This window comes from Aspergillus thermomutatus, assembly GCF_002237265.1.
Source record: "Aspergillus thermomutatus strain HMR AF 39 chromosome Unknown NODE_48, whole genome shotgun sequence".
NCBI lineage: Eukaryota > Fungi > Ascomycota > Eurotiomycetes > Eurotiales > Aspergillaceae > Aspergillus > Aspergillus thermomutatus.
This window is the reverse complement of record NW_020798097.1, coordinates 48,651-76,649: the sequence shown is the minus strand read 5'-3', so window position 1 is coordinate 76,649 and position 27,999 is coordinate 48,651. Positions and strand designations below refer to the sequence as shown.

The window sequence follows — 27,999 nt, the reverse complement described above, 5'->3', positions numbered from 1 at the left end:
GTGATTTAATGTGACAAGGTGGTTATATTGAAGCTCGTGGTATATAACTTGTACAATTCGCTTTGCTGTCTCCGCAAAGCTTATGTCATGCAATATTCATAATTCGTTTCAAATCACGCAGTGAAAGAGGTTTCACCAGATAATCATCGATCCCCGCGGCAAATGCCCGTTGCTGCATCGAGGCTGACGCGACCCCTGTCACGGCCATGATGGCAGTCCGGGGAAGGGAATTCTCCTCCTCGTACTCTCGAATCTTGCTTGTGGAGCTGATCCCGTCCATTACCGGCATTGAAATGTCTATTACGCGTGTTAGCTGCGTCGTAAATATCAAAAAGACGACCCACCCATCAGGATATAGTTGAACTGGCGCTCAGACTGCCGGTACTTCTCAAGCGCCACGAGTCCATTATTCGCTGTCTCATAGCTGCACCCGATGCGACGCATAAAGGTAGCCAGTATCTTGAGATTGATGTCATTATCGTCCACAATCAGCACATGTAGGTCGATCATTTTCGAGGGCTCAGGTGTCGAGGCACGGAACTCGTCCACGCTTTCCCTCACCACCGGGGGCGACTCTGTCTGTTTTGCCAGGGCAAAGGCTTCCGACAAGCTGCGTTCACGAGATGGGATACCATCGGCACCATCGATTTGTCCCGATCCGTCTGGCAAGTTGGAAATTGAGTGCAGCGCGCCCATGATTTTTCGAGGCGTGAGTCTGTCCTGTTAGTCTCGCCCTTGCTCGAAATTCGGTGCCACTTACGGTTGAGGCACGTAGAGCACGTCCACCTCTTTCATAACAGGATCGATAGGTATATTGATACCATGCTGTCCTAGTATGACCAGTGCCCTGAGTTCTGTAGTTATTGGTTCTTGTCCTGCCATCTCAGCCAAACTGCTTTCCTCCACAATACCGATATCGCCGCTCGCTTGAGATAATGTGTCGGCAAATGAGACTGTCCAGCCAGGCTGGTTGAGGATTGCATTACTCAGTGCACTGCGAACTGCCAGCCTCCTCTTCGCTTCAACACTCAGTCTTCGGCTTGACCTCTTCAGATTGGAGAATACGTTCATTCCTACTAGGCTAACCCGAGAGATCGACTCGCTCTCTGGTTGCACTTGCCCAGAAGTACCATCCACTAGCGTATCGATGAATTCAACCGGAATGTACACATCCACTTGAGTTCCGATGCCGACGGTACTCTTCACGTCAACCTGGCCACCGACATTTGTCACAAGCCGGTCGACGATACTGAGTCCTAGGCCAACTCCTTCCGTCAGGATGTTTCCTTGGGTAAATGGCTGAAATAGTTTGTGCTCCAGGTACTCCGGAGAGATGCCACATCCGGTATCTGTTATGGTCAAATGAGCAAACACCCTCTTCGTGCCGCAGGTTCTTTCTGCCTTCCTGGATAGGGTGACCTCAATGAAACCAGACTTGGTAAACTTGAATGCGTTGCCGAGCAGGTTCATGACGATTCTTCTCCACCCCCCGGGAATGGACTGCACTTTCCAGTCTCCCGCCTCAACCCGGACAATCACTGATAAGTCGCTCGATTCCTTCGCGTTCTCGGTGCCCTGGTCAGATCTAATTCCCACTGCTGGCCCGCTGGGCAGGTACCGGCCGGCGACTTGAGAGGCGTTGATCAGGGACCGGTGACCTGCATATAGAGTGTCCACCACATCCTCTACCAGAGTGTCCAAATCGAATTCGCAGGTTAGATCGGCGAGGGAGGTTTCATAATTTCCGTCATTCTTCGCGTCTGCACTAGTGAGATTATTGATTTTTGTAAAATCCAGCCTGCATGTATGTTAGTGAGTTCCATGCGGCGGTGCTGCCAACCTACAGATAATTCAACGTATCCAGCAGTGTCAAACCACAGGTTTCAATCATCGTGAGCATATCCTGCTGAGCCGGTTGAAGATCCGTGGTGTGCAACAGCTCTACACTGGCAAGCATGCCATGTAGCGGTGATCTTAGCTCATGGCTGACGGATGACAGTAAATCTGATTTGGACTTTTCCGTCGCCTGCCAGTCCATTTGAGCTGCTTCTGACACAATGGAGTCACCGTATGCTTTGACATAGAACAAATCGGTTTGTTCAAAATGTCGTTGGCTGTCGCATGTCCACAAGAACGCACCTGCCAACCAGCGGGATGTATTCCAATTCCACATTGGGAGAAAAAGGAGAGATTTCGCCTCTGGAAGCTCTTGTACCAGGCGAAGAATGATCCCGTGATGACGCGATCCCTTTGCATCCGTGCCGTGGCCGCATTTCTGACTGGTACAGTCAATGAGGTTGCGGGTATTGAAAATGGTGCCTTTTGGGTATGCGGCAAACAAGTCATGCAGCAAGCCTTCCGAGATTGAATACTGCGAGGAAGTACAGCGATTTTCAGATTCCGACAATGCACAAGCCAAAGGCTCGCATACCCTCTCTCGCCAAGGCCCGACTGATGATAGGCCCGGAGAGTTGATGCCAGAATCGCCGTCTTTGGAGAGCATTTCCAGGTCACTCACGCTAGCAGAGCGGGAGCTAGAAACGTTAGGTTCAAAGATAATCAGAGTCGGGTGAGACGAACCTTCGCGCATTACTTCGAGTGGCGTCTAAAAAAAGCACGCCGCCTAGATCCATGCATTTCCGAAGCAAAGCGCTAGCACGGGAGAACAAAAGGGACATGGAAGGGGATACAGTGCTTCCCTCGATGACAGTCACCGAATTTCTTCTGTCATGGATTTTTGAGAAGAATTGATTTGGCGGGGTTTCTGTCCCTGACCCGTAGTGACCAGTACCAGGAGGGTCAAAGTGTGTGTATTGTGGTGAGCCCACGCCCCGACTCTCAGAGATGGAAAGGTCATCGATACCAGGAAGGTATGATGGCCGTCTCTTGGGATAACAGTCCTCTTCAGGCTCAGGGACAACCTGACCGCTGACAAAAGTGGTCAACCCATTGATAAGCCGCTCTGCCTGAAAGTGGTGCTGTTCAACCGAGCTATCCTTGATACTACAAGCGACCAGACCTGCAATCTCGTGCATGCTTGCGACCTCGCTTTCTCCAAAATTCGGATGTGGCGTTTTGTCTACGATGCAAACCGCACCGATCGTATCTTTGTTCGAATCAGGGATCGGGACCGCTGCGAAGAACTGGATCAGGTGGTTGTCATATTGATTGTCCTGCGTGAGGTCATGGATAACGTAGCACGTGCTCTTAATAACGCTGGAAGTATCAATGGCATCGGCTTCAACCAGGCGTAGGGTTAACACTTTTACTTGCCGGGCAACCTCATCGTCGCCGTCAAGCTCTCCGTCTCCATCTAAAAGGAGAGAAGGTGATGCTTCCGCAATGATGTTTGCTTGTTCCCGATCGAAAAGGATCACAAACGAGTGGCTACAGCCGAGTCGATAAGTCGCCAATTGTGCGTAAGCTGTCAAGGAAGCCGCTGTACTTGACTTGTTTCGCCTGTGGATTGTACCTGGCCCACTAGTGCACTCGCGGGGCTCGTTGATTCCATCCTGAGAATGACAAGAACGAAACCTATTCAGTCAGCAAAGACTCATTCACTGCAGAGCGAAACATACTCCTGCTCTAGGACCGTTCCTTGGCCAGTGCTCAGCAGAGATGATACCGCACAGCCCGAAAGTGGCATGATCGTATTAGCAACACATCCTAGACTTTGTTCAAACGAACTTGCGCAGAGACCAGACTCCGACGAAGCAAAAGGCACAGCGAGCCGTTAAATAAAAAAAGACAGAGTTTGCCTATCGGGAAATTCGGGGAGACGCCCAACAAGGCAAACAAAATTTGAAATCCCATTCATATTATGGGGAAAAGGGTCTCCATAGTCTAGACCATGAACAAGAAAATACTCAGCAGATAGGCCAGACAAGCCAGTATATCGGGTGATTCGCCGTGCACCATCTGTTGTGGCTCGCGGGTGGCTCGGGTCGATCACTGACTTCAGGATTCGTCCATGGTTCATTCTCTCGCCCAATGTCACCCTGCTGCGAAGTAATTCCGGCCGAAGCTCACAGCCAAGACCGAAATCCATCTGCAGTATGGCCCCGCCATTCGGCCTTATAATCCTTTCGATGGAAGGATCAACCGTGAATATGGTTAGCCGTCTAATCGTGTTGTTTCTTCCCTTCCTGGAGAAGAAGGGCGAAGGAAACGAGGAAAGATTGTCACAATTCGATACATTCAACAGTTTGGTTCGACCAGAGAAAGGTGATTCATGATCAATGCAGACTCATACTCCGTACTCCGTAGAATGTTTGGTTCCATCATCCTCCCCGTAACCAGACTTGGATAGGTCCGGAGATACTGTTTTTGCGAGGGGGTGCCGCATGCGGAAGGTGGGCAGCCAGTCACTGCGTCAACCGAGAATTATTCCAATATGTTTTCGATATGAGGAGAATATTGGATTGAAGATATTGCTCGAGATATGTCAAATTCCATGTGATCTCACGGTAGTGATTTGTTTGTAATTTTGCATGATAGTTCCACATATATATTGTCCCATGAAGAACATATCAGGCGAATGTAACATTGTCAAAAATTAGTCATAATCTCAGTCTAAATGTGGTTAAAAGCGAAAATGGATTCTCGAACCACAGGATGATAGAGTTTTATCAAGTGTAGCCTGAGGAACTCGCACAAAATGTAATAGTACACACTAGTAGATTCGTAATCAAAGTCTTCATAGTAACTCAAAAGTGTATGACTTCACCTCGGGATCTGGAACCTCAGCTGATGGATAGGTTGTCCGTCGACTATTCCCTATTAGGCAGACCTTGCGGCATGAGTAGATAAAGACGTTGATCGACAGCTCAACTATCTTGAAGGAAAACGAACTCTTATCAAGAGTAATCACCTAATCACTCGAAGTGGATATTGGGGAAATCCCGGCAACAGTAAGGTCTTTTGAGCGAAACCCATTTCATTTCCTCTCAAGGTTTGACTGGCTTATGATGATATATCACCACGTTGAGAGTAGGAGGCGGATCCCCTTATCTGCCTGTCTTAGCCACGGAGGGCAAGATATTTGCCCTCTCAGAATGGAACTTGTGTAGCAATAGTTTGCAGACGCGTTCAGAGCCTTTGAAAAGCAAGCATTACCCGGATAAAGCGAAGAGAACCCCAGCAAACGATTGCCGTGTATCTGAGGGTATCGGTAGTCTGAGATGGACCGCAAAATTGCAAAGCTATATAGTGGCGCAGCAAAACCAAAGCCACGGATCGGCAGATATGAAGACTGTGAATCGGCTTGATCCTGCCTAAATCACAGTGTCTGTGAAGGGTTCATAGTTGGTTGGATGGAGAAAAATGCTTCAAGATCCATTGTGGAGAAATCGAAATCCCATCCCATATCCGACAGATTGAAATCTGGAAGATCCTCGCTGCTTCCAACACTAGCAGAAGCCTCCGGGATATCGCTTTGAAGCGGGTTGACTTGAATGTTTGGCATTGTAGGAAGGTACCCTCCCAGAAAAGTGTCTCCAGGGAAAGCTTCACGCATAGGATTTGTCTGATTTGAGGCTATACCACTAGAATAGGGTTGGGCTGATCCAGTGCCCATGGGGTTTGGTGCATATGCCTGGCCCTGGGCATGTTCAGGTGGCACCCACTCATATGACGGGTGCAGTTTCTTGAGGACAGTTTGCACAGCTGAAATAGAGCTTGTTATGGGATCGCCCGGCCGCATGGCTCCAAGACATTGGAGGCCCACGTGAACCCATGGAAGGTGTGTAGCAGCGACTTTCTCATTATACATGAAGTCATAAATGAGTGCAAAGCAGGCGCTGGTCAGGAAAAAGCCATGATAGCGAAGTTCCTGACGACTTTAGCCCCGATACCTGAAAATCCAGTGTTTCCATACGGTGAGAACATACCCGAACAAGCTCATTGACGATAGCAGCTTCACCTAGATGATGAAGAGTTCTGCACGCAGCGTGGATCGCGTGGTCGCACGCCTCGTTTAGCCACGCCGGCATTTCCGTCGGACGTTTAGTTGTGTTGGGTCCAACCTCAGAAGACGACTTTTTCATATCGCGCTGCCATCGCCCGCGAAAGATCAAGAACGGCCGAAATGTCAAAAGGATGGTGTGATAGTATACTAACTTTCTTAGCTTGTCAGTCCATGACCTCTGCCAACAAATGACTTACGGGTTATGAGAATAGCCTGCCGAACTCCGACATCCCCCGGCTGGGCGCATTTGTCAAGCCCAAATCCGAGTGCAAGCTTCATCTTCTCGTCATAACAGCGAAGGTCATCTGAGATTGACCTGGCCAGCTTCCACATCTGCAACAACGAGTCGTGTGGTCGGCCGTAGATCTCGTTTGCTGAACGAGTCATAACTTTTGTCAGGTGAATAAGAACGAGAATGAATGGATCCTTGGGAGGTGCGATGCCAACGTCCCTTGATGAGAGCGAGCTTGGGCGACCAAGATGAAAGCAAATCCAGCTAGCGAGCCGTCAGCAGAGTCATTTACGAGATGCAGATTCGTGGACCAAGGGGCGAACGTTTCGTAGAAAAACAAGGACCAAAATGTCAATCGTCTTTGCTCCACCATTTCCCTACCCTCTCCTCCTTCAGTCGGTGATTCCTTGTGCAAGCCGGTTGAGATGGCCTTCCTCGCAGCTGTGCCCAGATAGAGGAAGGAAGAATTTGGCCGACCTTGCTCGGTTTGAAAATGGGCGTGCTAGCCAAGCGTCAGGCATAAACTTACACCACCGAGGGCAGAATATACTTATCATCATCAAAGACAGCTGTACAGTCTCGAGATTCACCACGTCGTCCCAGGAGGCACAAGATGCCTTGACCCGCTCAAACAGAATATCCCCCCAGCGATAATGCTGTGTGCCCAGGGAGCCCTTGGCCAAAGCCATCAATAAGATGGAGTTGACACAAGTATCAGAGCCGGCACCAGAGGAAGGGCAATACAAGTGCTCTAGCTGGCGCTCATAAATCTCCTTAGGCCAGAATGGTACCAGATGGTACAGCGATGACAAAAATCGTTGTAGAAATATCCTGGCGAGTTCGTAGGGCAAGAACATCACTGGTGCTGCTGTGTTACCAATCCCCTTACTGGTATCATGCGTCTCGGCTGGCGTTCCAAAGAAGATGCTCCGAAAACTGAACATATCAAGCCCAGCCCCGGCCTCTTCGACTTCACTCTGCGGCTCCTCAGGATGGGTGGTTTGACTCGAGACCAAGCCCCGGTAGATCTCATGCATGAGAGTAAAATGGGACGTCGGTCCATAGTATAGTTGCACCTTGCATGATGGAGATGCCATGTGCGTTGCCGAAACGCTGTTGTGGAAAGTATAGCTGGCGGATTTGTTCCGGCGGCCTAACGGCTGGGGCGGCAGTGAGGATGGCTGCTGTGCACCGAGCTCAGAGCGCATAGATTCAGGGGAAGTCAAGGCTTCGCCTACATGACCGTGCTGCTTTTTCTTGCGCTGACGGATTACATCCCGGTAGACACATGGAGTGTTTCGCAGCCGACAGGTCTTGCAGGGGTTGACTCCATTACACTTGATTTTTCGCTTTCTGCATTCTTGACAAGCCTTGGGTATTCGCCAACCGGGTGGCTCTCCTGATTGAATGTTTTCCGCCATCCAAAAATGAAACTGAGATAGCTGGTCCCTAAGGGGCAAGTTGTTCTCATTGCATTTGTCCTCACGAGTTCATCGGAGAAAATTTCGGATTTACGTCACGTGATCATCCCGTAATTCCGGTGCTTGCCCGCCATGCTGTTTCGCAACTACAGCGAGGTTGAGATGCGTGTTGTGCGATGTCTCTGCCCCAGCTTGATATCACCTGGAACGTTATGAGAGAGTTAGTCATGGTTGAGGGATAAGCGAAGTCTCATCTGTTTCTTCTACTGACTGTCTCTTGTACGTGGTTCCCCTGGTGGCCTGGTCAGACGGCCTGACTATTGTTCCAGCTAGGACTGTTAGCCTGGGACTTTTGCAGTTCAGTTATGCAAATTGCAACTCTAATCTTAGCCCACCCACTAAGGCCTATATTTTAATTATTCAGTTAGTTAGAAGTTATTCTGAGAGAGGCCATGACCATTAGATAAGGATAGCTGCTGGTTGGAAGATTCTACGTACTGTGCAGTGCACTAAGGAGAGGCTTGTAGGGTCTGTAACTTGCTGTAAAATCCGAAGAGTGAGGAGGAAAACGCTCCGTACGGAATACTTTGTAGAGACTTGACAAGTCTCTTGGGTTGAGGGGCTGCTTTATCGCCTTTCTGAATTCTTTCGTCCTGACCAGCATATGCCCAGCTGCCAAGATATACCTCGCCCCCTGGCACGGCTGAGAGGATGGGATTATTCAAAGCGAGGATGCTAAGAGCTTGGTGCCAATTTGGACTCCTCTCTCAGTATCTCACCCTGAGTTACCCACCTCAATGTGGGCGACCGCAAATTAGCCGATCCATTCAACTCTGTCGGCAAAATGGCCCTTTCCCCAGGTCCCACACAATCCACACTTCATGTTTCCTATCGTTCCACAGTCATTGGTCATTTCATCAATAATAAGTCGATAACTCAATTCTGGGATTGTGGAGAGAAAAAGTCAGAGCGCGGGGAGGAAAATGAATGCTTGCCAAGTCATGAGGACGGCGCAGTTTCGATGCGGCCAGCTAAGCCTCATGGTGTTTCGACCAGCGCCACCTGTTTTGTTATGAGCATCCCGCGATTCTCACATTATGCCCTCAGTCTGCTTGTGGTTGCAGGAGGATGCAAGTGATCCTGTATCATTTGAGTTCTATGATGGTCTTTTGTGTCCCTCGTCCTCTGTTAATGCCCTCTTGAAGAGGAGTTTGTCCAGGTAAGTTTACAGTCCTCGCCACGGAACAGAACTGGCTTGTACTAACTCAGAGCTTCAAAGCCGCAGTTCTGGCCCCTTCGCAAACACTTGCACGGTTGAACCTATCATCTCCTAAGCCGATACTATATTTTCGACCTTGGCACACGCCAAGGCCGCGTTTTGAATTTTTGCAGGGAGAGGGATAGTCTTGCAGTCAGATCCGGATTGGACACCAGCTGAGGGCCAAGAAGCATCGTCGAAACGTTAATATGAACTGAACCATTGGATTGGTCGCTGATTGTCTTGGACAGAGGGTGCTACGCCACTGATTCGCCAATATGCTCCAACGAGCTCTCTACCACCAACCATGGTCTGCGTGTCAGACTGCCTGTGCGTGGTTCGCAAAACGTGGTGGTGCCAAGTGACTAGGTTGACATTTTGAATCACAAAGTAAGTAGACGCATGGCCATGACTTGGCGGGCTGGCAGGTTCGCTCTGGACTTTTTTCTTTTTTTCCTTTCGTTGAATGCCTCGGAATTTTGGGTTCTGTCGGCCTGTCTCACACTGGTATCTGCCGTGTGACTACCGCGAAGCTATGCCATCATGTTAACCTGCGTGACAGTGACTCGTCCATTTCAAAACTGTCATACTCTGTACCAGCTTTGATTATGAGCACTACCCCACATTACAGATCCAGGCGACCCCAGATTCGAGATTCTGTCCCCACGCTCTTCCGACAGTCGCTTCCGTCCTGACTTGTCGGCAGATCCGAGTCGAGACTCCTATCCGACGTGAGATCAAGCTATAAATCACTGCTGCTGCATAATTCCTGGGTAGCTCATTATCGCGACGATCAACATACTCATCACCTTTGACAGGTTCCAACTCCTTTTATCTCGTTGCTTCCCAATCCGGGATCGATAATCTCTCGCAAGTTATGGCGGAGGAAAAGGGCATGTCCCAACACAAAGAGACCCTAGCCCATGAGACAGCTCATGAGGCCGCCAGCCGTGGTCAGGTTGCAACCGACCTGTACGGTCGAGCCTTGGTCGAATTCGACCGTGCGGCGGAATCTCGCCTTCGACTGAAGATCGATCTCTACATCGTCCCTACTGTCTCACTTCTTTATCTGTTTTGCTTCATTGACAGAGCAAATATCGGTATGTTATTCCTCCACCTCTTTATCGTACTCGCACTCTTCATGGTGGGACTCCGAATCTGACCGAGGATCCTGTCGCAGGTAACGCAAAGCTGGCCGGGCTTGAGAAAGACCTTGGCCTCAAAGGTTACGACTACAATTCCCTCTTATCCATCTTCTACATCAGCTACATTCTGTTTGAGATTCCTTGCAATATTGCCTGCAAGTGGATTGGCCCGGGCTGGTTCCTACCCGCCATGACGCTGGGCTTCGGCATCTGCTCTCTTGGCACGGCATTTGTCCACAATATCCACGCCGCGTCAGGAGTCAGATTCTTGCTTGGCATCTTTGAAGCAGGCATGATGCCCGGTATCGCTTACTATCTGTCTCGGTGGTACCGTCGTAGTGAGCTTGCCTTCCGTCTGTCACTTTATATTGTCATGGCACCGCTGGCCGGCGCGTTTGGTGGTCTGCTGGCTTCGGGCATTCTGACTCTGGATCATTTCGGCGGCCTGCACTCGTGGCGCATGATATTCGCCATCGAGGGTATCATCACCATCGGTCTCGCATTGATCTCGTTCTTTACTCTTACCGACCGGCCTGAGACTGCTCGCTGGCTGACGCAGGAGGAGAAGGACCTGGCGATCGCTCGAGTCAAGTCGGAGCGTGTTGCAACCACGGAAGTGCTGGACAAGATGGATAAAGCTAAGATGCTCCGGGGAATCTTCAGCCCCGTGACCCTGGCCACTTCTTTCATCTTCCTCCTCAATAACATCACGGTCCAAGGCCTAGCCTTCTTCGCTCCCACGATCGTCAAGACCATCTACCCACACAACACCGTGGTGTCCCAGCAGCTGCACACTGTTCCCCCATATGTCGTCGGAGCATTCTTCACTGTGTTGTTCCCTTTCCTCAGCTGGCGCTTTGACCGGCGCATGATCTTCTTCGTGATTGGGCCCCCTCTGATGATGGTGGGATACATCATGTTCCTGGCCAGCACTGACCCCATGGCCCGCTACGGCGCGACCTTTTTGATTGCTAGTGGAGCGTTCGCCTTTGGTGCCCTGTGCAATGCGAATTCGTCGAACAACGTGGTATCCGATACTGCACGGTCATCGGCCATCGGAACCACGGTGATGATGGGTAATATTGGTGGCTTGATCTCTACCTGGTCGTTTTTGCCCTTTGATGCTCCTAATTATCACATTGGCAACGGCCTCAACCTGGCCACCTCGTCCATGACGATGATTCTAGGTGCATTGCTCTGGGGGTGGATGCGGTGGGATAACAAGAGGCGCGAGAAGGTAGACGTTGATCAGGCTCTGGCTGGCCTGTCCCAGTTGCAGATCCAGGACCTCGACTGGCGCAACCCTGCTTTCCGCTGGCGTGATTAGATCAGGATGTCTGTGCTTTATATCTTGCCTCGTCGCCTTCCTTTCAACGGGTGTCTCAACTGGATAATGACTTTTACCTGTTGTATTATGAGAGACAGCAATGCGTCATACAAGAATTATGAATTTGACTATTAATATCCAATTCATTTTATCGCCTACTCAATCATCGTACGTACTCCCAAATTTCCCGAGTTGCCATCCAGTACATGTGAACGATGTGATAAACCAATTAAAGCGAGGGGTTTGTCATTCCCCCTCCTTTTCTGTCCCCGCACGGAGACTTCTCCACCTTTACAACCCCCAGACCGCAGCTTGTCAGCAGGCACCATGCAGTCATAATGTCACGATGCTATGTCGTTTCTTCGGAGAAACCGACAGGCCAAGCAGACTAAACACACACTAAACCATGACTTCTGGCCATCGTCGGTGGAATCGCTGCTTCATGTTCAATACCCCGTTATTGACGATCTTTGTCGCTTCGGGCAAGGACCGGATACAGAGCCTGAGGTCTACAATGCCTCAGTCTCGTGCCATTCTGTTATGAGTATGCACCGACTATCTATAGCGAGGTAAGTACTGGGGGAACAGCATGGTTTGAGTGCTGACGACAACACTTTTAGGTTGCGGCTGATACTGGCAATAGCTACACTTGTACTTCATGCAACCGGCGAATGAAATATGTCTATTGGAACTTCCGAAAAACGGAACTTTAAATGTGGAGTTGCACTCCATGTCTAGACTGCATCTTGAGTTAAATCGCCTATCTATCCTAAGGCTATGAGGCATTTCCCCAGAGCTCGGCTGTCGGTCAAGTTCCTTGCACTATGGTGACAGGGATGTGTCGGAACTTGACCGAATCCTCTTTATGCGGGGATGGGGCCAGAAAGACGTCGCCATGGTCTTGCTGTTCCTTTAATGGTTTCTCTAAGTCTCTGAGAAGAGGATGATGAATATGATGGTGTGCGTGTTAATGAGTGTATCTCCTCAAAACGCACTCTCAGCGTCAAAGACAGAGGATAGACTACATGCTGAGCCGTATGGCACAAGGTCTTCGACAAAGTCAAGAGCTCTTAAGCTCTCGACTCCAGACTCTTGACGAAACCTTGGTTGGGGCAGCAGATAAGTACATCGCACGCTCTCTTGGCCGCCCCCATTGGGGCCAATCGGCCACCCTCCGTTTCTGACCAGTGAATACAACCTCGACTGATAGCAGCTCCAAGCTTCAAGGACAAAACTTACGCATCTCCGGGATATCTTCGTGTCGGCTATACCATCAAACTTTGTTTTTGGCCTTGTCATCCTAATCTCGGAGATTTCGACCCCACGCTTCTACCCCACGTTTTCTTAGCGATGTTCATCCACGTGGTATAAAGCTGGGGGTGATCGTCTGTCACCCCTGTTTGTCCATCACGCTCGTCTTCCTCTTTCTTCTACCCACTTAGTATCCAGAACACAGAGGACGGGACGATGGCAGGCGGTGCAAAGAAACCCGTCAACATCTTCCGGCTGAAAAACCTCGCCGAACCGAAAGAGGTCTTCAACTGGAGGTTATGGTTTGCGGTTCTCTCATTTGGCCTCATGGGCGCTGCCCGGGGTGTGGATGAGGGTTTGATCTCGGGGGCTTTCAACTCGAAGGATTTCCAACGGACGATCCACTTCAGCGAGTACAGTGCGGTCGAACAGACGAACATCAAAGCGAACGTGTCAGCGATGGTGCAGATCGGCTCCGTCGGCGGTGCCCTGTTGTAAGTACCAGTTCTTGTATCAGCGATGGGACTTTCTAACCTGAGCAGTGCGTTCCTGGTTTGTGACCGCATCGGTCGCATCTGGGCAACTCGGCAGCTGTGCGTTCTGTGGATTCTTGGTATTGCCATCTTCATGGGTGCAAACGGAAACCTTGGAGCCATCTACGCCGGTCGATTCATTGCAGGATTGGGTGTCGGCCAGACTGTTGTAGTTGGCCCGGTCTATCTCGCTGAGATTGTGAGTACAGTACGTTTCCGATGGTCTTGATGCAAGCTGACTGGTTAGGCCCCGGCTTCCATCCGAGGTCTCTGCACCTGTGTGTTCACGGGCTTCGTGTATCTTGGTATCGTCCTGGCCTATTTCACCAACTACGGCTGCCAGGTTAACCTAGGAGACAACACGCACAAGCGCTGGGTGAGTGAGCCGGCAACTGCCTGAGAACTGCAGCTGACAGATCTATAGGAAGTGCCAACCAGTCTCCACATCATCTTCGCCGGCCTGATCTTCCTCCTCTCCTTCCTGCAGACCGAGTCCCCCCGCTTCCTGGTCAAAAAAGGCAAATACGAACAAGCGCTGCGCAATCTAGCGCGCGTGCGACACCTCCCCGAAGACCACGAGTACGTCGTGCAGGAGATCACGGCCATCGAGCAGTCACACCAGGCGGAACTGGAGGCGACTATGGGCGCTGGCTGGCTCGGAGTCGTCAAGGAGACGTTTCTCCTGCCGACGAACCTGTACCGGGTCTACTTGACCGTTATGGCGCAGATCCTCTCGCAATGGTCCGGCGCCGGCTCCATCACCCTCTACGCCCCGGATCTCTTCAAGCTGCTCGGCATCACCGGCTCGAACGAGTCTCTCCTCGTGACCGGTATCTTCGGTATCATCAAGCTCGTCGCCGCCATCATGTGCGCGCTGTTCCTGGTCGACGTGATCGGCCGCAAACGCGCCCTGCTCATCGGTATCACCCTGCAGGCGATCGCCATGATCTACATCGCGGCCTTCCTGACCGACGTCCCGGAGATGGGCATCGTCCACAACTTTGTCCTCCCGGAGTCGAAGAAGGGGGTCAGCCGCGGCGCCATCGCCATGATTTACCTCTCCGGATTCGGCTGGGCGCTGGGCTGGAACTCCATGCAGTACCTGCTTACGGCGGAGCTATTCCCACTGCGCATCCGTGCCCTTGCGACCTCCATCTCGATGACGCTGCACTTTGCCAACCAGTACGGCAACTCGCGCGCCGTCCCGAACATGTTGCTGTCCACTGCGAACGGCGGCATCACGCCCAAGGGGACGTTCTGGTGTTTTGCGGCGGTGACGATCCTCGGTGGGCTGTGGGTGTTTTTCAGTGTGCCTGAGACGGCGGGACGGTCGCTCGAGAGCATGGATCGGCTGTTCGAGCTGCCGTGGTACAAGATCGGTTTGTACGGGAACCGGGACGCGGAGCAGCGGGATCTGGTGGCGTCTGAGAAGATGCAGATGGCCGAGGAGATGCATGGGACTACGGTGCACGAGGAGACGGTGGACAAGTCCACGAGGGTGTAGCCATTGACGTATCTGAACGCAATTTTTTTTATTTTATTTTTATTTCTAAATGTTAATTCAAGAATTTGAAGCCGATGAATCTGTATGTACCGGGATAATCACAATCCTCGCCTTTCGCGACGCATCCTCCCTCACAGCCTGCTCATCTCTCCTCGACGAGCCAAATCTCCGGCCAGCAATCACCTCCATCTCCTGCATCTCGTCCAGGTCCTCCCACGGAAGATCAACCCTGACCACAATCCCCCTCGGCCGAAAGAACGTCTCATTCCACCTCTCCACCTTCCTCGACAGTCTCGACCCCCCCTCAGACCCGCAGTCCGTATCGGCTGGCCGCTCCGAAGCAGCCATAATCAGATTCATCTCCTCCCGATTCCGCCTCGCCTTGCGCGCCACCAGGACAGCAGGAATCGCGCCAAGCACGCCGGCCATCATCCCGCCCAGCGCGAGAACGCCTACGCCCTTGGCGACTGTCGTGGCCCACTGTCGGGGTGAGAGTTTCGCCTCCTCGTTGAGGTCGTGGGTGAACTGGCTCCAGTGGTGAGAGGAGATGTCGTAGTTGGCCAGGAAGGGAGGGTACGCGAAGCCGGAGGTGAAGTAGTCGTGTTTTGAGGGGATTTGGATTCCCTGCTTCTGAATCAGGGTGGAAGTTGTGTGTTCTGATGTGGTGGAGGACGGGTATGGGATTGGATCTTTGGCGTCTGGTTCTGGTTCTGGCAATGTGGGAGATGTATCCGAGGGGGTATATGGGGGAGGAGGATCCGATGGGGATGGGTTGTTGGTTTCTCTGAGGAAATTCATGTTCAACCTGGTAGTGGTAGAGATGATTCGTGTTTGATTCTGAGAACAGACATCTCCGTTTACGGCTTGGGCACTTTATATTGCCATGACCAGGAGACTGGATGAATGACTCCAGGCATCAATAGCATCGTCATCGTCGCTGGGATGAGTATGCGAGTATGACTCGACCTATACACGAGAATGGAACTCTAAGCCTCGTCGAGAACGATGACTGGCCTGCAATTTTCGCTCAGGACGATCAGGCTGACGGTGATAGGCTGCTATATGCCTCAGGCTCCAATGTCTTCCGTAAATACGAGGTGTCTTCCACAGGCTGAACGGACTTGCGAATACGCCAATTTGCTCGCAAGAGTCGCACTTTTGCAGGTTTTTTCGCTTGAATCTAGAACACGACATAATCCCTGCTGGTCTGTCTAAGCCACCGTAAAGTGAAGACGGCGAGGCTTAACCACGATAAGATCAACGAGTCGAGCCAATAAGTGATGGCTCAGAATGAGTCACCATACAAGAACTGAATATCCAATGATCCTAATCTTCACTTTGATGGCAATAAGCACTTAGGATGAACGAAGTAACTATAGATAATCCAGTTAGTCAATGATCAATCAGTGTCTGCTATCCTCACGGAATGTGTCACCCCTGTCTTGGCACGACTTCTCCAACTCTCAAAGCGGGGAACCAAACAACACTCCTCATCCTCCTCACCCCCTGAACCCGACAACACCTCTTCACCATGACCACTCGGTATCGCGTTGAATGTATGTCCTCTTGAAAACAGATTGATGGGCCGTTAACCAATTTGATAGATGCTCTCAAGGTATGCTGTCAGCCATCAGGGTTGTTCGTGGCTGACACTCTCCGATAGTCGCATCGGCGAGACCAGCTGGTAAGTTCTTCCTCTGTTTCAAGGTGCAATCTAACATGTGCAGATTGAATGGATCAAAGTGAGTGCACCACTTCATAGTCACCGCAGGAAGCTCATCCGGTAGGGTCTCCTGGCGGTCCCCTTTGTGCTGCACTCGCAGCCCACCGCTGTCTACCAAGAACACAGCGAGAATCTCGTGGCCGTAGCGGCCGACACCCATCAACGCTACGCGGAGATCTTCCGGGATGTTGAGAAGCTCATCGACGACCACAGTAAGCCTCTGTCCCCTGTTCTTGGTCCCACCTAACCCAGGCAGTCAATCATGAACGCGACGACGCCCCTGGCAAGTCCAAACTAAAACTACTCGTCCCCACCGCCGGTTCCTTCTTCAGCCGGCTCCCGCTCGAAGACGCCTTCAAATACCAGGACACAAAACGCATGATCAGCCGCCGCCGCTTCGTCGCCCCCTCCTTCAACGACATCCGCCTCATCCTCAACACCGCGCAGCTCCTCGGCCTCGTCCGCGGGCCCGGCCTCGACCTCGTCACCTTCGACGGAGACGTCACCCTCTACGATGACGGCGCCTGCCTCACCCCCGACAACCCCGCCATCCCGCGCATCATCCGCCTCCTGCACCAGGGCGTGCGCATCGGCATCGTCACGGCCGCTGGCTACACCGAGGGCGCAAAGTACTACGAACGCCTAAAGGGCCTGCTCGACGCCGTCCACGACTCCCCCTCCCTCACCCCGGCCCAGAAAGACGGCCTGGTCGTCATGGGCGGCGAGAGCAACTTCCTCTTCCGCTTCGACTCCGCCTCCCCGCACCGCCTCACCTACGTGCCCCGCCCCGAGTGGCTCCTCGACGAAATGAAGACCTGGAAGCAGGAGGATATCGCCGAGCTGCTCGATATCGCCGAGTCCTCGCTGCGCGCTTGCGCTGCGAATCTGAACCTGCCTGTCGCCGTGCTCCGCAAGGACCGCGCCGTCGGCGTCTACCCCTACGACCGGACCAAGATCCACCGCGAGCAGCTGGAGGAGACCGTCCTCGTGGTGCAGAATACAGTCGAGCGGTCGGTCGTCGGTGCGAGGTTGCCCTTTTGCGCGTTTAACGGTTCGTCCCCGCCCTCTCCCCATCTCCTTTTTCCACGCGTCAAGTAGCTAATGTAGCTGGGTGACAGGCGGGAATGATGTCTTCGTCGATATCGGTGACAAGTCCTGGGGTGTCCGCGCTTGTCAGCGGTATTTCGGGGGGATCGAGCGGTCGCACACGCTACATGTTGGCGATCAGTTTCTCTCTGCTGGTGCGAATGATTTCAAGGTGAGTCTCCGCCCCCTGCCTTTCGGAAGTGAAAGTGAAAGTGACTGTGTAGGCTCGGTTGGCGTCTACGACTGCCTGGATTGCTAGTCCTGCGGAAACGGTGCAGTTACTCGATGAGCTGGAGGAGTTGCAGAAGGCGGAGAAGAATCGATCTTGATATTTCTCAATTATTGGTCATATTTCGGTTCCCTGGATTATTGCGTTACGATGTATGAGCAGGCATGTGATATACCATCATTCATTGACTATGAAATCCTAGATTCAATATTTGCCCAGACCATGTAGCCATTGTATATCTCAACAACTCCAGATGCAAAATCATAATCTACCGCAACTGTCCAAGGTCAAGGGCATCGGCTATTCTTCGGAATGTCATTCAAGGGTCGCGATCAGCTTCCCGTCTCATCAATCGTATCCCCGGTATTGCACGGTCGCTCTAAGGTGAAGTTGGCGCCGAAGGGTCAATGGCTGTGAAAGATCAGTATTGTGATGCAAATACGATGGTGGTCTGAAGTTGCTTACTCTCATAGCATGTCCACATCGGCTTTCCCGCAGAAGCACGACCAGACAGGATGTTGACATAGTTCTGAAGCTCCAGCCAGAACTCCGTCTTGGGACGCCGGCGTGCCCAATCCGTCTCGGTCGCCTCCAGACCGTCCTCGCCGCCCATGGCGGAGAACAACACCTGCGAGCCCTTGATACCGATGACTGTCGCAGACATCTGGTCCGCCGCAATCTCGTCACGCGACTTGCCCGCGTAGCCTTCGAGATGCAGCATACACTTGATCGCCATCCGGAGGGCGCGGATACGGTCCATCGGCGATGGCTTGCCTCCTTGCTGGAAGTGGCCAGGAACCGCGGAACGGGACTCGAAGCGACCCTTGGCCTCCTCCTTGAAGATGTCGGCGATGACTTGTGTGGTGTAAGTGCTGGAGGCACATTCGTTGCGCAAAATGAGCTTTCCGGCACGGTTCGCTCCCTTGTCCCGGGCGAAGTTCTCGCGCAGGAAATCGATGTCGTTGGAGAGCATCTTGATGTCGATTCCCTCCTCGGGGATGTACACGGCTGTGGCGCCGACGGCAAGACCAGCGGTGGTGGCGATGTAGCCCGACTTACCGCCCTGTGTCTCAATCACGAAGACACGACGACGAGAAGACGAGGCCGACTGGCGGATGGCGTCGCAGAAATCAATCAAAGTGTTGAGGCAGGTATCGCTTCCCAGCGAGTACTCGGTTCCAGGCACATTGTTCGAAATCGTGGCGGGCAAAACAACCATGGGGATCTTGAAAGCAGGATACTTCTCGCGGGCCTGGCGGAGCTGGCTGACTGCTGTGAAGGCCTCGAAACCACCCACCACGAACAGTGCGTCAAACTTGTATTTCTCGAAGCACATTGCGGTGGTCTCGAGATCCTCTGATGGCAGGCTACGGTTTGTTCCGATATCCGATCCACCCTCATTGACCCAGGCATCGGCCTCCAGCCACTTGACTTCACGAACAGAGCCGACTGGCTTATCATCGTGGTGACGGCAAAGGCCGGGGAAACCGTTGTGAATAGCCAGGGGGGTGTGTCCACGAGTGAGGCAGTAACCGACGACGGCGCGGGTGGCTTGGTTCATACCTCCGGCCGGGGCACCGACGTGGATGATGGCAATCCGCATTCTCTAGTTTGAGTTAGCCAACTCGGCTGACACGGCTGATTGAGAGATAGTAACGCACCTTGTTTTCGGGGAGGATCATCTTGGGATGATCTGGTGTGGCAGTGTTGAGATAGGCAAAGTGGTATTCTTTGAACTCGGCATCCCGCATTTTCATCGCTGCCTCAAAGTCCTTGTCATGGATGAGCTTCGATACATACTTGGTTTCTTGCACTGCGTCCATCAGCGAAGTCCGCATGATCTTGTTCTCGCGAATGGTAATGACTGGCGATGGGGAGTCCGGCTTCACATCCAGAACAGCCCGGACGGCTTCGACACCCTGCAAGGTGGACAGCCACCGGTCATACGCGCATGCTGCTCCTCCTCTCTGAGTGTGTCCCAGCACAGTAACTCTAGTATCCAGCCCGAGCCGCTGAGTGAGAATATCTTTGATCGTGGAGCTAGAAATCTTGTTGAGACTGCGGTCCTGAGCACCTTCGGCCACGATAACAATAGTACGACGCTTGCCACGTTCTGTGCGGTTCTATGGCGGAAGATTCTGTCAACTCCAATGCTGGTAACAAGATATTGCGCGACCCACCTTGGTAATGATAGAGCACATGGCATCCTCCCACCCATCGCGAGGAGGCATCTCCGGAATGAACAACCAGTCAGCACCCGTGCTGATGGCGGACATCAAAGCCAACCAACCGCAGTGTCGCCCCATAACCTCAATAACGAAACCTCGCTGGTGGGAAAAGGCGGTATCGAAAACGTCATCGACGGCATCGCAAATTCGTGTGAGAGAGGAATAGCAGCCGATCGTGGCGTCAGTGCCGGACATGTCGTTGTCAATAGAACCAACCAAACCAACAATGTTCAACACCTTGTACGGCTTGATCTGTTCTTCAGTCAACTTGCCGGTCTTGACCAGCTCCTCCAGCAAACCAGGCCATTCCGAACGGAAGACGTCGGCACCGGTCAAACTTCCATCACCACCGCAGACAACGAGAGCATCGATACCGCGGAGCACCATGTTCTTAGCGGCCTTGAGACGTCCAGCGCGTTCGCGGAAAGCCATGCTCCGAGCAGATCCAATCAGCGTACCACCCTTGGAGAGCCAGCCACGGACATCTTCCCAGTGCAGCTGACGAATCATATTACCACCATGAACCAACCCCTCATAACCTTCGAACACGGCGTATGCTTCGCAGTCGGAGTAGATGGCCATACGGACGACGGCCCGCACGGCTCCGTTCATACCGGGGGCATCACCACCCGAGGTGAGGACACCGATGCGGCGTCTCTTGGGCGGCTCGACGGGCGCTTGTGTTGAGCTCATCCTGTTGACGACACTAGACTGATCCACAAAGGAGTGTTGTAGGGATCAATCGCTAGACCGGAAAGTGAAGCTCCAGGGGAGACAGCTGTCGTTGCGACTGAACCAGCAGATAAGTTGTTGTGACGGTGGGGTGAAAGATTTCCGGTGAGTAAAAGCGGGAGTGGGAAAGGGTACGTCACAGATTCGACCCGGTCAATGGATTCACTAGTTAATTGAGAATGAGCTCTGAGATGAGAGAACTGGCTGACAATCTGATGAAGAAAGACAATGGTAGAACTTTATGGATGATCAACAGCCGATAACCCCTCTTTCAAGAAATCCCTGCAGGTTCTGAGCTCCCAGCGGAAGGTTTTCCATGCGTCATTACAAGACCAGCATCCATCGTCGACGTCACGGCCCCCCTTTCGTCTGACCTTGAGAAGTCACGTGGCCGTACTCAGGGCAGGGCTAGTTTCTCACGTGACTTGTCAGTGACGCCACGGCGACCAATGCAATTGATCCCCTGAGAAACCGGATGGATATCTAGAAGTTGATTCGATGCACATCATCCAGGCACGGCTGTTTGCAATGCAGTCAGTGTTGATCTTGATACTGTCTAATTGAGATTGATAACGCGTTGGACGTCAGACACTAGGTACTGTCTATGTACTATTCTATCGTGAACTCCTTGGGCCACCTAGATGTATCATTGATGAGCTTGACACCTCCCTCAGTGCATTCGTCTCGCCGCCAAGATCCACCAGATCGTACGCCTACACAGGTATATAGAGTTAATTTTGGTGAGAAGCATATCATAGAGTTGATGGCAACATCATCAGTCCTATAAAGACGGCTAGTTCACTCATGAAAAGTACCAATCGCCTTTCCGATATACGTCTCTTGAGGTCAATGTGGAATATATATCGCCAACGAAGTAGAGGGTAGAGCCACCCAGGAGTATACACAAGGCATTTAATAGGATTCTTTTGCTTGTCTAATTAAGTTTCCAAAAGAAGTATGTAAGTTTCACCGATTATTATCTGCTACTGGTGTATAAATCATGATGGATGATTAAAGCATGTTGAGTTGTTGAAGATGTTTGAGCTCCAGTTGTCACGTGCCTCGGCGTCACTCTCTCCATCTTTCATTCCCAGCCTCAAAGAATCCCTCGACGCTGCCCACAATTCATCGACGTAGGGCGCGTCTGACCGTCACCATGGCTGATCAATTTACCCTTCCCTTGCGCCCACTGCTCGAAAAGCGCGACCGTCCAGATCCGTTGCCAGTCGAGATCGCCCAGATTAATGCTCAGTGGGGATCGTTCCGCGATGTAAGTGAGGAGAGTCTCCGCGCAAAGATCGAGGAGGAGAAGAGCAAGGAATACACAATTGATGAGGATGAGGGCGAGGGAGCAGGGGCCGAGCTGGACACAACAGAGCGGTTGGATCAATTATACAAACGACGAGCGGAGATAACTCAGTTTGCGATGTAAGGCGACCATCAGGGTGATATGGCCGATCGGTCAGTACTGAGGTCTTATAGGCAGGCACACATGGAAGCGATGTTTGCTCTCGATTTCATTTCATTGCTACTCTCCAAGCACACCCCACGACAGGCCGAAACCTCCATGTCCGCTTATCTGAAGCAAGTTGCACCACTCGGTTCCCTTAATGCAGAAATCGTCAACCCTCCACCAAAGTCCGAAGCAGCTGTTAGAGACACAAAGTCAGTATCGCGTGGATGGAGGCTGCAGAGCTTCAACGCTGCTGCTGATAAATTGTTGAAGTCCGCTTCAAGACTGGAAAATGAAGTCGCTTCCGAGACGAGATATTGGCATGAAGTGTTGGCTGTCAAGGACAAGGGCTGGAAACTGTGCAGGCTGCCCCGTGAGGGACAAGCCTTGGGTGTGCAATATGGCTTTCTTGAAGGTGAGCTAGCAAATCAAGTAATACTGAAACGAGTGCTGACTTCTTGCTCTACAGCGACCCCGATTTTCCGCGACCGAGGCCTCGCAGCTCTACGGCGATCTGAAGATGGCGCGCTCATACTGGACAAAGGATTGGTGCCGACGAAGGCAAAGACAGTGCGTGTACGTGTGAAGGACCATGGCATCATCACTGGCTGTTCCAAGCGGTACCGGTCGGCCGCCCAGGACCCAGAATCAATCGAAGGCCGTATCCTGCAGGCGCGAGATACACTGTATGAGGAGGAGCTTTTCCACGAACTGTTCCGAGAGGCGAGGATAATGGGTAGCCAAGGTGTGACGACACGCCAGAACTTGGTTCAATTTGCTGTGTCCGAGGAGCAAGACATTCTGCTTGACCTTGTGGATCCCGACCAAGAGGCACATGTAGATGGCAACGAGACGAAATCCGAAGAACACAACGTGCTCGCCGATGCACTTGCCCACTCAATTCGCATTCTACTATGCTATGCTCATCGCCAAAACCTACGTCGAAGAACACAACCGCCTCCTCCGTTGTCCCAAAAGCGACGCCACATCCCCGAATACCAGCTGCTGCGGCCGATCATGGCATGCTTGCAGCACAGCTTCCATGTGCGGTGGCTAGAGTCCTTTGTGAAGGATGTCTATGGAGTACTTCAATCAGCAGGCCTCAGTTGTAACTTCACTGCGATACCCTACTCATCGGTGAACTTTTTGAACATTGATCGCTCGGTCCCGAAGGTGGAGGGTCTGATCAGACAGTTCCTTCTGCCACTCGAGTCCACATTCCTGGCGGATCTTCTCACGCCACATAGCTCTTTCAAAGTGAAGACTCGCACCAATTCGTCGGTACCACCTTTTGGGACCCATTTTGAGATCTCACTCAACCTGCCTCACTACCCAGACGTCCAGCCGCCGAACCGCATTGGGCTGCACGACCAGGCGGCATCGATCATTACGCATTTCATAATGCTAGATATAGTCGCGGCGATTCAATCTCAAACCTCACCAGCTTCAAGCATTGCAAAGACCGAAGCTAAGTCTGTTCCTTGGGAGGCGACGTATCCTCACCACGGGGAGTTGCTGGCCACTTCAACCGATGGAAAGCAAAAGAAGATGAAGGTCGTCCTATCGCGGGATGAGCTGGTTGTTCAAACCTACGATGTGCAGGGCGCCGAACATTACCGCCGTGCCGCACCAGCCACGACGCAGACATGGAAAGCAGGCCCTACAACGGCCCCAAGCCTCATGGAGTACGTTGCGGCTGTTTCGAAATGGTAGATAGGAAACAGCCTGTAGGGGCCACTTCTAGCCGATCCTGTCATAAATTTTATGAGATGAACCCATGATACCCGATAGACTAATTCAATATACCTCATTCAAATAGCTCTTTACTGCTCCATGTAACGTCAACTTCTCCAGCCTCCGAGGATGAATGGCATAAGCCTCCGGCAACCAGTCACTCACGTCCTCCCCCAGCATTATCCTCGCCAGAGCCTCTCCAGATAGCAAGCAGTTAGCCATGCCGTATCCGTTGAAGGCCGCAGCCAGATACTCGCCATCGCCGTCTCTCCCCGTCAGCAGAGCCGGCAACTGTCCTACCACAGGCAGCCCGTCTGCAGAGAATCCCATAACTCCACTCCAGGCGCTCACCAGCCTCCAAGCCTCAGCCTCAGTCCCCCCAAGGCACGAGGGGAGTTTCCGTTGCAGATTCTCGACAGACCCTGCTTCAACTCGAGTATCATCCGCCGACAGACAATCCTCTAGTCTCTTATCCTCCCCACCAAAGAAGAAATACCCCGACCTAGTATTCTGCATGAGATAATACAGCCCAGCCTGATAGCTGCCTGTCTTCGCATCGTACAATGCTGGATAATGGAATCCCCACGAGAGATCTTTACCCCGGTTGGGGAAATTACCTGGATCCTGCACCGTCATCGTCCCTTTGAATGGGTATATCCGTCCGCGCAGGTTGGGCAGGAGATGGCTCGCGTAGCCGTTGGTGCAGTATGCTATCTTTGTCGCGCGGACGGACCCTCGCGGCGTGCGAATGGTATATGGGTGTGTCTTGCTGGTTTGGTCGTAGTTGACTTCCGTCACCGGGGTATTCGTTTCAATGGAGAGTCTAGAAGGATGTTTTCCGAAGAGACGTGCGAACGTGCTGGTGACAACACGGTAGGGCCATACCGTTCCCGCCGGGAGGAGCGCGCCTCCTGCGCCATCGACGTTATATTCCTCCTGCGACCGTCAACACCAGCATCGTACCTCGAGAACATATCGTCTCATACCTTCAATCCCCCGGCATCAAGCACGGTATACAAACCCCGCAGAGACGGATGATCCCTCTCCATCAACTTCACACTCCTCTCAAACTGCTCAAACGCGCCATCCGTCAAAAACACACGCAGTTTCGTCACTTTCTGCAGCTCCCCCTCCTCAGTCGCAAACGCGCTACACAACTCCTCCATCTTCTGCAGATTCTTCAGCGTAAAATGCACAATCCGTCCGGCCATCTCACTCCCATGAATCCCCGCCAAATGCGCATACTCCTCCCCCGCATTAGCCGCCAGCTGTCCCCCATTTCGACCCGTCGCGCCAGAGCAGAGGGCTCGGGCTTCGAATATCGTGATGTTGGTGGCTGGGTGAGCTTCCAGAAGGGTTTTGCAGACTGCGAGGCCGGTGATGCCAGAGCCAATGATTGCAATGTCTGTTTGCCTGGGGAGCGTGGGGGATTTGGTGTGAGATAAAGGGTGAGGGGGTTCTTGCCAGTACGAGGGAGTGGGATTTGAGGCGGGGAGACCGGGGTCAGTGGTTAGGAGATAGGAGATGTTGTCCTTGGGGTCAGATTGCATTGTAGGAGGCTCTGCTGATTGTGTTACGGTGGTAGTTCAACTGCATCTGTTCTGCTGCGAGGGATTATTGATAAGGGCAACTGAATGCGGGGTCACAAGGTGAGGAGACACCGAGACAATACTATCCGATTTATCTGTCTAATCATATCTAATCTATAGGATCAACAAGATAACCAAAGCCGTTAACCGGAATAGATAAGGGAGCACATCCTTACTGGGTCGGAGGTTGAGTCTGATGCTCAGTCCGAACCTCAGTCTCGGTCTGAGCCTCAGCCTGAGTCTGAACCTGAGCCTGAGCGTGAACCTGTCGAAGCAGAGTCGGCGGAACCGGTTCATGCTCCCACCACTGCTGCTTGAAGAAAGCCTCGTCAAATCGCGAATCAACAGCCGGACGTGTCCTTCGTCTTCCGGCAAACGGCACATCGCCATACATATCGTAAAAACACCCCTGAATACTCATATCCTCCGCGAAGAAGAGGTACCCCAGCTTCTCCGCGCAGTCGCGACCATCCGTCTCCCTGCCCCGCCAGCAAAACTTCAGCCTCTTGTCCTTCTGGAAGCGGATGGGTGACTCCTGGAAGAGCATCATGCCGCGGTAGACGCCCATGGCGAACATGCCCCAGACGCAGCTTTCTCCGCGATCGACGAGAAGGCGCATCTTGAGTTTGCTGGCTTTGCGCGACCAGTTGTGTTTCATGGTTGGGCTGGAGATCTCGTAGCTGCCACAGACGACCTCGAGGAACTTGTCCTGGTTGTGGCGGGCCCAGGAGCGCTGCATGGTGAACGAGGCTGCGTGGAGTCGACCGATGGTACTGGGAGCCGGTTGAGATTGCTGAGCGGGTTCCTCTGGCGGCGGGGAAGTGTGTGGTGTCTCAGCCGGTTGACGGACAGGAGAGGATGGATGCACTTCAGTAGTGACCTCGTCCTGGTCCTGATCTTGCTCCTCCTGGACCTGGTCTGGCTCCTCCCGATCTTGATCGCAGTCCATCTGCATGGTCTCGTCATTCACGACCTGCGACTCCGGCTCGGGAGAAAGAGGAAGCAGAACCAATCGGGCCGACTCAGGCTCCTTCGCATTGTCATGCTGAAGATAATTCCAGTCCGCGACGAAAGTCTCAACAGGCCACGGCACCATGGGCGGTCCTACCTCCCGCACGGCCTTGAAGTCGCACTTGTCGTCGGGGAAATCCGCAACGGCCATTCCCCTGAAGCAGCCGGACACAAGACCGTTTCCACCCAGGATGATTTCTCCGGTTGTGATACCCTCGTTATCATACGCGACCTCGGGCTCGTTCTCGCAGACACCTCGCCACGCAAAGGAGTACGAGTTCATGGTGTTATCCCGCGGCCCAGGGTCGATGAGCATCAGGCCCTTCCACACGCCAATGTCGAAGCAGCCCCAGAGACGGTCGTAGTCCCAGATGAGGGTCATCCGACATTCCTGGTGGGGGAGTTCGCTGATCTCGAGCCGGTACGTTCCCTGGAAGAGCTGCATCGCAATGACGTCTGCTTCGGAGATCGGCAGGGTGTGCAGGTAGTCGTTGTGTTTGAAGGGGATTGGGGCGGGAGGGAATCGCCGGTTGGGATTTGCATGAGGACCATTGAGAGGGGTGATCGTCGTGAGACGATGGAACATGCCCGGCGAAAATTCCTCATCAGTGAGAGAGTTGCTCTGGTTCGCCTGCTGGAGCTCCATGATCTGTGCAAGACCCTGTTGACTACTCTCACCAGTCTGAGTGGTTTCAGAGGACCGCTTCTTCTTCTTGTTCTTCTTCTTCTTTTTGCGTGGTTCTTGGGTCTCAGGGAGTTGGCTACCCGGGCCTGGTGCTTCGCCTTCGCCATGAAGCTCGTGCAGCTCAGAGATCTCATGTGTGTCCACAGGGTCGGACATGAAGTCGACCTTTCTTTTGTTCATGGTGAGAGGAAATTAATGAATGATGGAATGAGATAATGAGTGACAATGTGGAAAAGAGCGAATGAATGAAAGCAGGGACGATGAAGAAGACAAAAAGAAGGAAGTGAAACTTACTCTGTCCAGAAAAATCAGTTGCTTATATGCCAAAACAACTCCCCAGCCATTGCTGAAGTTCCTGAAGATTGCCCTCAGTTTGAATGCTTGCTCCATAATTTCAAGGCAAAGGGCAACTGATGTATCACATCTGTCGTTGATTAGTACCCACTACCCACCGCCTGTCAAACTCCCCTGAACACATTCCCAGTGGACCTCACATGGACTTTTGACATCTCGCTGAAGACAGGTAAGTTGTGATACGTGATCCGGCTGCTAGGACGGGAAGAACTGACGAACCTGGACTCTTTACATAAAAAAGTACCTACACAAAGGACGCCAGACGGTGCGGCACAGCTGCATAGTGATTTCTCATTTGAGTCTGTAGCTCTAGTTTCAATCGTCAAGCTATACAGTCTCAAGCCATCTAACCATTTCATGAACCGTTACTTATAATGAGTTAGATGTTGGTTGCGAGCAGAAAGAAGACAAGTATCATCACGGAAACAGAAATGGCGAAGACCATTACAAGCAGGGTCCTGTGCTTATAAATTGTCGAGTGAAGCAAGCAAGCTCCCAAGATTTTTTTTTTGCTTCTTCGTCTTGACAAATTATGCTGG

General features: G+C 52.3%; 9 protein-coding genes across 9 annotated transcripts; 4 read left to right on the top strand and 5 right to left on the bottom strand.

The window, feature by feature from the left end:
* Window positions 1-85: 85 nt before the first annotated feature.
* On the bottom strand, window positions 86-7,405 carry CDV56_106951 (uncharacterized protein; the record flags this gene model as incomplete). The annotated part of the gene is made up of 11 exons (XM_026760570.1): window positions 86-297; window positions 345-715; window positions 761-1,798; window positions 1,845-2,371; window positions 2,432-2,534; window positions 2,581-3,387; window positions 5,283-5,830; window positions 5,889-6,112; window positions 6,163-6,461; window positions 6,521-6,699; window positions 6,773-7,405. The coding sequence occupies 11 exons, from the start codon at window positions 7,403-7,405 to the stop codon at window positions 86-88; spliced, it is 4,941 nt and encodes a 1,646-aa protein (XP_026616169.1).
* Window positions 7,406-9,753: 2,348 nt separating this feature from the next.
* On the top strand, window positions 9,754-11,348 carry CDV56_106735 (putative MFS transporter; the record flags this gene model as incomplete). The annotated part of the gene is made up of 2 exons (XM_026760354.1): window positions 9,754-9,976; window positions 10,057-11,348. The coding sequence occupies 2 exons, from the start codon at window positions 9,754-9,756 to the stop codon at window positions 11,346-11,348; spliced, it is 1,515 nt and encodes a 504-aa protein (XP_026616168.1).
* Window positions 11,349-12,815: 1,467 nt separating this feature from the next.
* CDV56_106553 (putative MFS quinate transporter) lies at window positions 12,816-14,636 on the top strand (the record flags this gene model as incomplete). The annotated part of the gene is made up of 4 exons (XM_026760172.1): window positions 12,816-13,093; window positions 13,142-13,331; window positions 13,380-13,508; window positions 13,557-14,636. The coding sequence occupies 4 exons, from the start codon at window positions 12,816-12,818 to the stop codon at window positions 14,634-14,636; spliced, it is 1,677 nt and encodes a 558-aa protein (XP_026616167.1).
* Window positions 14,637-14,693: 57 nt separating this feature from the next.
* CDV56_106501 (uncharacterized protein) lies at window positions 14,694-15,434 on the bottom strand (the record flags this gene model as incomplete). Its single annotated transcript, XM_026760120.1, has 1 exon — window positions 14,694-15,434. One exon carries the CDS (start codon window positions 15,432-15,434, stop codon window positions 14,694-14,696), a length of 741 nt encoding a protein of 246 aa, XP_026616166.1.
* Window positions 15,435-16,167: 733 nt separating this feature from the next.
* On the top strand, window positions 16,168-17,774 carry isn1 (IMP 5'-nucleotidase ISN1; the record flags this gene model as incomplete). Its single annotated transcript, XM_026759968.1, has 8 exons — window positions 16,168-16,192; window positions 16,241-16,251; window positions 16,300-16,320; window positions 16,364-16,378; window positions 16,424-16,571; window positions 16,616-17,410; window positions 17,478-17,617; window positions 17,670-17,774. The coding sequence occupies 8 exons, from the start codon at window positions 16,168-16,170 to the stop codon at window positions 17,772-17,774; spliced, it is 1,260 nt and encodes a 419-aa protein (XP_026616165.1).
* A 279-nt stretch (window positions 17,775-18,053) lies between these two features.
* CDV56_106164 (ATP-dependent 6-phosphofructokinase) lies at window positions 18,054-20,595 on the bottom strand (the record flags this gene model as incomplete). The annotated part of the gene is made up of 4 exons (XM_026759783.1): window positions 18,054-18,085; window positions 18,140-19,280; window positions 19,336-19,797; window positions 19,855-20,595. 4 exons carry the CDS (start codon window positions 20,593-20,595, stop codon window positions 18,054-18,056), a joined length of 2,376 nt encoding a protein of 791 aa, XP_026616164.1.
* Window positions 20,596-21,790: 1,195 nt separating this feature from the next.
* On the top strand, window positions 21,791-23,800 carry SRB4 (mediator of RNA polymerase II transcription subunit 17; the record flags this gene model as incomplete). The annotated part of the gene is made up of 3 exons (XM_026759571.1): window positions 21,791-22,062; window positions 22,117-22,502; window positions 22,557-23,800. The coding sequence occupies 3 exons, from the start codon at window positions 21,791-21,793 to the stop codon at window positions 23,798-23,800; spliced, it is 1,902 nt and encodes a 633-aa protein (XP_026616163.1).
* Window positions 23,801-23,884: 84 nt separating this feature from the next.
* CDV56_105839 (NAD(P)/FAD-dependent oxidoreductase) lies at window positions 23,885-25,371 on the bottom strand (the record flags this gene model as incomplete). Its single annotated transcript, XM_026759458.1, has 2 exons — window positions 23,885-24,757; window positions 24,808-25,371. 2 exons carry the CDS (start codon window positions 25,369-25,371, stop codon window positions 23,885-23,887), a joined length of 1,437 nt encoding a protein of 478 aa, XP_026616162.1.
* Window positions 25,372-25,582: 211 nt separating this feature from the next.
* Window positions 25,583-27,286, bottom strand: CDV56_105706 (uncharacterized protein; the record flags this gene model as incomplete). The annotated part of the gene is made up of 1 exon (XM_026759325.1): window positions 25,583-27,286. One exon carries the CDS (start codon window positions 27,284-27,286, stop codon window positions 25,583-25,585), a length of 1,704 nt encoding a protein of 567 aa, XP_026616161.1.
* Between the last annotated feature and the right edge of the window lie 713 nt (window positions 27,287-27,999).